Here is a 9017-nt window from a genome sequence, read left to right as displayed (position 1 = left end):
TTGTACAGGTGTAGGATGCAAAAGTTAGTAGATGATAGTGCCACTTCACTCCATGAAAGGAAAGGGGAATGAAGTACCACACCAGGTTGAAGTTAAGAGAGATGAGCGGCAGGGTGAATTTCGCATATTTTCTGATGCGGGAAGGATTCTGCGCTCTTCTCTTGTGGTTTCGAAGCGAAGCTTTGAAAAGGGGAGCCTTGGCGTAACTGGTAAAGTTGCTGCCATGTGACCAGGAGGTCGCAGGTTCAAACCATGGAAATAGATGATTAAAGAAGAAAGTAAAGAAGGGAAAAGATCAAAGTGGATGAAGATGAAATAAGTATAGTTCTTTGTTCAACAGAGTAGCCTCCTATTGATAGAAAGGCGACGACATATCGGCAGTGCAAGTGGCCGACCAGTGCTGGGGCACATGTGATATTTTGGGGAAGCGTGCTAACATGACATTTTCGATCACTTCAAGCGCTTACGTCACGGACATGATGTCATCATAAGAAGTTCAGGAAAATCGAGGTCCAAATCGTTTCTTATCATCTTATTCTAAGAAACGCGGGGACTATCTGTATACGGTCAAAATTATATGCCTCCAATTTATAGGCTCGGGGGGGTCCATCCTAGGCCCGAGTCTGGGCGAGGTCGAGTTTGAAACCGACGGACCAGACTCGAGCTCGAAGACAGAGTGCAATGCCCGGAGATAGGAGTTCGAGGAATACCGAGGCTAAGTGTGCCTGATCCCGAAATAATATCGTTATGGGTTTGTAATAGAATGAACTAGATTCCTGCTACGTCCCCAAGATCATGACGCGAATCCCGGAATAAGATTGTACGATTCTATACTAGGCGGTTAGACAGTTGTACCAAGAATATTCCATACTGTAAATAGAAATATACCTTATTTAGGGATTCCCTATTATATAAAGGGGACCCCAATCATTTGTAACATCATCTTATTACTGAGCAAACAATATACTCTCTACTTTTTCGCCGATTGTTCATCAACATTGTCCTTTAGCTCTACTGTTCTTACTTTATTCTTATTACTTAATTGTTCTTATTATTCCAAGCCTACCTCGAGGTAGGGCTGTTTATCGAGCATATTGGGCGGTTATTTACTCTCAATGGTTTGACTTATCGGTTATCGGCTTTAAAATATATTAATCCGCTAGCCATCCGATAAGATATCGAGCGGATTGGTATCAGTTTAGCTCTTATCAGGCGGTTATCGGACGGTTTACCGGCCTAATTCAAACTATATTCAATGAATTACTAGAAAATATGCACCTACAATCTAAATGTTCTCTTGACCAAACCCATTTCATTTCTTTAATTCTCTACCAAGACTCATCATGTAATTAGTAAAAATAATAACTGTATAGGGCATTATTATTATTTCTTCCCTCTAGTAATTGATTAAGTTGCCAATAAAAAAAACAATTTAAGTTGTTTACCTGATATTGACCAAGAAGGGCTTTCGGATGGTTGTGTTGGATCAGATACTGACGAAAACAATTCCAATTTGAATACAGTGCCTATATAATCTGTGACTGGACTTAATTCTCCACAAAATAGGAAAAAGACAATAAAAAAAATAAAAGAATTGAAAAAAAAAGTCCGTTCTTTTTTGTTTCAAATAATACCAACTCAAAATTAAGAAAAAAGATAGAAGAATTAAGGATACGTGGTTCGGGTTATCCGTAATATGGGTAAAAATAAATTATATATATAAACGGATTAACGGATTATCCGTTAAAAAAATTGAATAATCCGCCCCCAAACCGATAAGCCGTTAATGAAAAAATTTCAATCTGTTCCCTGTCCGTTAAACCGTTAACCCGATACCAATAAGCCATTAAGCTTTGATTTCGGTTCGGTTTTGAACACCCCTACCTCGAGGTCATGGAGCTCGAGGTCATTGCTGCTGAGTAATGTTGGTTTTCGAGTCATTAAGCCGTTAATGTTGCTTAGAAGTCAATCTATTTTTTTTTTTTTAGCTTATCGCTCGCCAATTTTGCTTTTCTCTATTTTTTTTTTTACAATGTGCCATATTTTAGTAAAATTTTACAAATAACATCTATATCAAAATTCAAGAAATGATGGAATCATTGTTCATCATATACATCAATTTAATATATAAATCATGTTAAATTAGGACTTATTTATTATTTTTATAGTACTTTTATTGAATAAAGAAAATCCTGGCCATCCATCCCCTTAGCCTACCTCCCCTTAGCACACCAACCACATAAAAAAAAGAAAAAGGCAAGTAACTTTAAATAAGTTGATTTAGCATTTGGAGTTTGGGGTTTAAGAGGAAAAGCAAAGGGTGAAGGCGGAGGAGTTAATCATACGCAGTGGATTGGGTTTGTCGCGTAGTCGGCTAATTTTCTCCCCTTCATCTTCAAAACCTCACCCTTTCGTTTCTCTCTGCCCCTTAACGACTGCAGTCTGCCTCTGCTCTGCTCTGCTCAGAGAGTTCCATTCCTCTATGAAGAAAAATTTTCCATAAATTTTCTTCCTATCCAAACAAGAAAAAGTTTGAAAAAAAGAGAAGAAAATGTCTCATTCAGTATTCCAAACAGCACAAATCATGCCTATCAATACCCAAATCATCCCTTCCTCTAAACCCCACTTATCTTCAAAACCCTTATTGCCCCCTTTACTCTGCCGCCCTTCTGTTTTTGCCGGCAAAGTTCGTAAAACCAACGGTGTTATCGTCAAGGCTACGGCGTCCCCGGCGGTCGATGGCGACCCTATTGCCGCCTTGGAACGCTGCTTTCAAGCTTCTCCTTCTATCGATTCTCCTGCGTCTTCGTCGTCGTCTTCTTCGGTTATGTACGCTCCGGTAATGAAGGGAGGAAAATACGGTGCGTTTGGTGCGACTACGTTGGAAAAATCGAAGCTTGATTTGACCCAGCAGAAGCAGACCAGGTCTAGCCCTGAGGTTTGTTGCGTTTTTACCCTTAATTTTCCGTTTCTTTCTTCCAAATTTGTAGCTCCAGCTGATTGGTAAAGTGGGAGGTAGAAATAATATAGTGATAGTTGAAAAGGCTCTGCCTAAAATAAGATTTTTAATGTTAGAGTCAGTGAGGTTCTTTTTAAGCTGAAATTAATGTCAAAAGCTTAAATGCTTGGAATTTAGCAAGTTCTAGTGTTTTGGACATTTCCCAACTAGCTTGGATTTTGAGGCTTTGTTGATTGATAAATCGATCAATTGATTGATATAGCTTTGTCTTAGGCTCGTCATTTGTCATTTTATATTATTCTCATAACAACAGAAGGCTCTTTCTATCATTAAGGCATGTTTACCCAAATTAAGTTGATATTCAAGATTTGACTGGCTGACACTCAGCCATAGAAATGGAGCGTGAAATTCTCTTGTATTACCACTGTTATTTTCATACTTAAGTCGTAATTTAGTATATTGCTAACAAAGGTTGAAGGAGGTGTAGAGACACTGCTGTGTATATAGAATGAATAGTGTATAGATGTTTCTGTTCTCCCCACGTGTTATGCTGGAGACTGGGAATGAAGAGTTTTTCTTGGTGCGATTTCGATTGCCATTCGCAATTGATTGACAAAGGTCTGGCCAACTCTGACAAATAGCAAAATAAAATGCAAAGTTTGTTAAAATTGACTGCCTAAAATGGTAATGTGTCCAAGAATAAATAATTCTGAATTTGCTTACTAGATTCGAGATGTGTCGTATGCCTTTACCAAAGGCATCTTGCTGCTATTATTTTCTGTTTTAAGCATCTTTTCTTTTCAATGAAATGGAAAAGTGAAAAAAACAAGAGAAGATATAGCATTCTTCTTGAATGCACTTCTTAGCTGGGTGTAGATGGTGTGGAGTGTCGCTTCTGCTGCTATATAACATATAGCATTCTAATCCAACTATGTTGAGAACGATGCGGTCTCTCTCTCATGATCTTAAGCTTCATTGTTAGCCTTGTGCTACTATTTAATAAACACTTGATTGAGCAAATTTGCTAATAACTTGGCCACATCACAGCTTTCAACTGGCGGAGGAGGTGGAAATATGGGAAAGAATCTAAATCATGGTGGGGGTGATGGCGGTGACGATGGTGGTGATGATGATGATTACTTCGATGATTTTGATGATGGTGATGAGGGAGATGATGGTGGACTCTTTAGGAGGCGAATGATACTGCAGGAGGTAAGAGGCCTCTGCAAGTGGAAACTGTTTCTACTTAATTCTGGGTTTATTCTACAGGGTTTATTCTACAGTATCATGTCACTCATAATTTTTCCATGTTGCCCAGTTGTTTGATCGTAAATTTGTTGATGCCGTGCTGAACGAGTGGCAGAAGACAATGATGGATTTACCAGCTGGACTTCGGCAAGCCTACGAAATGGTAAATTACTCTACTGAGTTGTTTTATTTGGTTGTGTTATTTCTATGTCTAACTTTAGTTTCTGCTTGTTCATCCAGGGATTAGTCAGCTCTGCCCAAATGGTGAAATTTCTTGCTATCAATGCTAGGCCCACCATCGAGAGATCTATTTCTCGGTTACTTCCTCCAGGATTATCCAGGGCATTCATTGGCAGGTAATATATCATTATTACAGTACTCAAAACACCCCAGGGCAATTACTTGGACAAAAGCCTGTCTGCTAGATACATAGTATGTAATGACATGTCAGTAATATCATTGCTGATCAGAGTAGTTATTTTGTCTGTTTAAATTAAGATCATCTCAAATATCTTGCATCTTCAAGTACGTTTCTTAAGTGGGGATCTTAGATTCTTAGTAGCTCAGTTGGTTAGTTATCCGAACTTTCACCTTGTTGGTAAGGGTTCGATTCCCCACTTTGTAATCCCCTCCCCTACCCCTACCCCCTATGTATAATAATAACTTTTTTAAAAGTACGTTTCTTACCATTGCTGCCATTACTTCAAAGCCTTATGATGTTGTTAGCTTCACAAGCTGTTTCATGAAGGTCAATTCCTTTTCACTAACTGGCCGCTAAATGAACGAGATATGAAGACTCTCTGAATGTACTTAGAAGAATTAATGAAATGAATCAAATGGAGGGGTGAAAAAGATATCAACCCAATACCATTTCCTGGGCACTCAGCTGCCAGGGTTTGCCAGGCTTGTTCGAGATCGTGAAAGATCTTTGAATGAAGCAGAACTTTTTTTATGTCCGAGAAATCCGTCTGTGGCCGGCCTTTAGAACCATCTGCAGCCTACGAAACTCGGGCATAATGGGCCCGCCTCTCTACCCAGCTCCACTTAAATACCAGGCTTAGTTTGCATGGCGCAGAACTCGAACCTGTGACCTAAATCACAAGTTCCTCACCCTTTTCCACGCATTCAATGAAAGAGCTGCTACTGCAGTAGTGAACCAAAATGTGGTTTTATTATGGGATTTCTATTATGACATGTGATGAGCTGGCAGGATTGTGTTTGATCTGCTGATGAAGGAGCAGCAGTCTTGTTTTTTCTTTCAAAAACTTGAAAGGAAATTGATAGCACCAATTTTGGACGAAGATCAAATCAAACCAGCAAAACCTATAAGATATAAAACTCTGCAGGATGGAAGTTGCTCTGCCTATATCAGTCCCCAAACTTTAATGCTTTCTAAATCCATGGAGCAGTTTGACACCTTAGGCTATGTCATCTAAGTTTTTCAGATTTTAAATGTTGCCTAATATTTTGCGGTCTAAACCATGTCTTGAGTATTCAAGTTTTTACCACATATTGAAGCCGGTATTTCCAGTTTCCTTATTTTTTTCTGGATTGTCTTTCTGTGACAGGAAGATCGCAGATCCGGCATTTGTATACAAGCTGCTTCTGGAGCAGGCAACTACAATTGGTTGCTCAGTGTGGTGGGAGATCAAAAACCGTAAGGAAAGGTACTTTGTTTTTTTACCTTTTCTTTTAATATTCTATTGGTTAAATTTTTTTATTTGGGGGCCGGGGTGGGTTTTGGGGGAGGGGGGAGGGGGGGGGTCTTGACAGCTTTCTTCAAGCCACCCCACCTTGGGCAATCTTACCTGGTTCAGAAATGTTAAAAGCTAATAAAACTCACTACAAGAGGATTGACTTAGTGCACATGTTTTGTTTTACTCTGATCTAGGATTAAACAGGAGTGGGATCTTGCACTTCTTAACGTTCTAACTGTAACGGCTTGCAATGCTGCTGTTGTTTGGACACTTGCTCCTTGTCATTCCTATGGGAATACATTCCGCTTCGATTTGCAGAACACATTACAGAAGCTTCCGAACAATATCTTTGAAAAAAGTTATCCTTTAAGAGAATTTGACTTGCAGAAGAGAATTCATTCTTTTTTCTATAAGGCAGCAGAGTTGTGTATGGTTGGACTCAGTGCAGGAGCAGTGCAAGGGGGTCTATCAAATCTTCTTGCCAGTAAAAAAGAGGGAAGGTAAGCATTTTTTGGCATATGGGTCATTTAATTTCTCCATTTAAGTTTCATTCATGTAAGGGAAATGTATAAGTATGTCATTGCTGATGGCTTCTTTCTTCCATTCACCAGGTTATCAGTGAGTATCCCATCTGTGAGCAGTAATGCACTTGGTTATGGGGCCTTCCTTGGTGTTTATGCAAACCTGCGTTACCAGCTGTTGAATGGATTTGACAGAGCTGTAATTAGTTACTTTGATGTTATTGGGGTGGCTCTCTTCTTCAGCACTGCCATGAGGTATTTAGCTGGGAAAATAGATGATATCATTACATTTTGCAAACCGCAGTTTTATCACAGTCAATTTCATGTTTTGGTAGTTTACTCGGAAAATTAGTTTTTCCCTTTTCTATTTCCTTCCTTTTCTAATATTGATACAAAAGATGATTGCCCCCAGTGTTTTGGAGAGCGTTAAGCGCAAAAAAGAGACGAGGCCTCGCTTCACAGAAGCGCGAAGCGAAGCGCGCGCTTTTTTGTTGTGAAGCGCAATTTAACACATAAATAAAAAAAAATAGGCATAGATAAATGGCATAAAGAGCACTTTTAATAACAGAAAACAGAGCATAACAGAAGAAAAAGAAGTCGTATCATGATAACATAAGAAACTTTTAATAACAGAAGAAAAAGAAGTCGTTTAGGGCAAAAAATGAGCGCTTAAAAAGTGAAAAAATTGAAAGAAGACCAGAAGAGAAGAAGAATAACAGAAGAAGAAGAAGAAACTTACCGAGATCTGGAGATGAAGTCGTCGCTGGAGTTCGCTGGGCTGGAGAAGAAGACCTTCGTATGTTTTGGTAACAGATGCCTTCTGCTCGTATGTTTATTTGCCCAAAATTTTAAAAAAAGCCCTAGCTGATGCCTTCTGCTCGCTTAAGCGAGCTTTTTCTCGCTTTTTCTAACTCGTCGCTTCTCGCTTAAGCGAGAAAAGAGCTCGCTTTTCTAATGTGAGTCGCCTTTTTACCAGAAAAGCGCTACCACTGTGCCTCGCCTCGCTTCATCGCTTAAAGCGAGAAGCAAGCGCTTTTAATAACACTGATTGCCCCTGTGAGTAAAAAGTTGGTTGTGGTCCTTTTCGGCTATAATTTGCCCTTCTGTCAGGTCTATAGTATTTTCTGAGTTCTTCAGATTCAGTACTTGATGACTGCAGTTTTAAGAGCAATTTCTGTTTCTGTAAAAGAAAGATTACCATCTGTATCCCAAGACTAGATGAAATTATATGCAATATCTTGGATTAGAGGTCATGATATATTTGTGTGTATATCGTTGATCTTGTAATAGTATTGGTGTTTACTTGATTTGATCTTTTCCAGCACTATAATATTTTTGTATTGTTATGCAGAGCCTTGAATGTTCAAGTAGGAGAGACATCAAGGCTAGCTTGGCTTGGTGTGGAGGTGGATCCATTGGCTCATTCAGATGATGTATTGAAGGCGTACAGTCGGCCTACTGAAGGTCTCGAGCAGTCATCATCAAAGTGGTTCATATCCAAGAATGCCATTGTTTCCGGGCTCGGGCTTCTTGGTATCAAACAGGGTCAGAGTAACTCAACGACTGAGGGTGAAACACCAGCAGCTCCCAAGGCTCGGAGAAAAAGAGTAGTCAAGAAAAAGGTAGCAAGCCGAGCCTAGGTGGTTGATATAGTAGGCCATCAGCTGCTCACTTTTTGCAAACCTGAGTCTTGGATGAGGATTTTTGGTCTAAAGAAGCTGAGATGCAAGTTCAGTTATGACCGTTACAGCTGGAAGTGATTCAACTGTTCCAGGATACTGGGAAAGCTGCATCTCAGTTGTTTCCTCATTCCTTTCTAGATTTTTATAACAAGATTTAAGATTGAAGTTTGCAAATCTTTTCAATGGCTAGGTTGTAGGTATATTGCTGATCAATCATTTTTTTCAGATGCTTATAGTTTCATGGCTACACCTTATCTACTTTCTTTTTCTCGCTGGTAGTGTCATGCACTAGAGCTCTATTATGAGTACGTTTACTTGCTAGGCAGGGATTGAGAAAACTTAGGCCTTTTTCATTTCTTTTTTGTTATGTTTTTCCTATTCGAATCCAACCAAGATGTACAAACTTCCACAGAAGGATTGACAGCTTATAATCTTTTCTGCCGTAGTTATTCTGTTCTGTTTGATATTTCTATTAATGTAAGCCTACTTGTGTCGTCCCTTTTAAGTGTAATATCTAAATCAAACTACGATTTAGAGTGCTAGTGAAACATCAAATTTAAGTTAGTTTGAATATCTCCAAAAAATAAAGATGCGTGATAATTATTGTTGCTTCCAAACGAACATGCAAGTATACGTGGTCGACAATGATTGTAAGTCCAGATATCGTACATACATGGACTTGTGATTAACTATCAACTAAATCAAACTAAACAATTAATCTATTCAAGCGATGGACTTGTGATTAACTATCAACTAAATCAAGCCAAACAATTAATCTATTCAAGCGAATCTTAATGTATGAATATTTAACTAAAATTAATCTAGAGTAATAAATTAAGAACTTAAAGAAAATAAGTTGGCGAATTATAGAGATAAATTCAATGCGAGTGAATATTCTGGAGCTATGGGT

At 38.8% G+C, this 9017-nt stretch overlaps 1 protein-coding gene across 1 annotated transcript; it reads left to right on the top strand.

Annotated features, from left to right (window-relative positions):
• The first annotated feature begins 2268 nt into the window (after nt 1-2268).
• LOC107814447 (uncharacterized) lies at nt 2269-8552 on the top strand. Its single transcript, XM_075217497.1, has 8 exons — nt 2269-2938; nt 4007-4171; nt 4278-4370; nt 4448-4563; nt 5776-5874; nt 6099-6404; nt 6516-6680; nt 7777-8552. Exons 1-8 carry the CDS (start codon nt 2552-2554, stop codon nt 8063-8065), a joined length of 1620 nt encoding a protein of 539 aa, XP_075073598.1. The 5' UTR covers nt 2269-2551; the 3' UTR covers nt 8066-8552.
• The last annotated feature ends 465 nt before the right edge of the window (nt 8553-9017 follow it).

This window comes from Nicotiana tabacum, chromosome 7, assembly GCF_000715075.1.
Source record: "Nicotiana tabacum cultivar K326 chromosome 7, ASM71507v2, whole genome shotgun sequence".
Lineage (NCBI taxonomy): Eukaryota > Viridiplantae > Streptophyta > Magnoliopsida > Solanales > Solanaceae > Nicotiana > Nicotiana tabacum.
The sequence above is the reverse complement of the archived record's forward strand: the minus strand, read 5'-3'. Positions and strand labels throughout refer to the sequence as shown.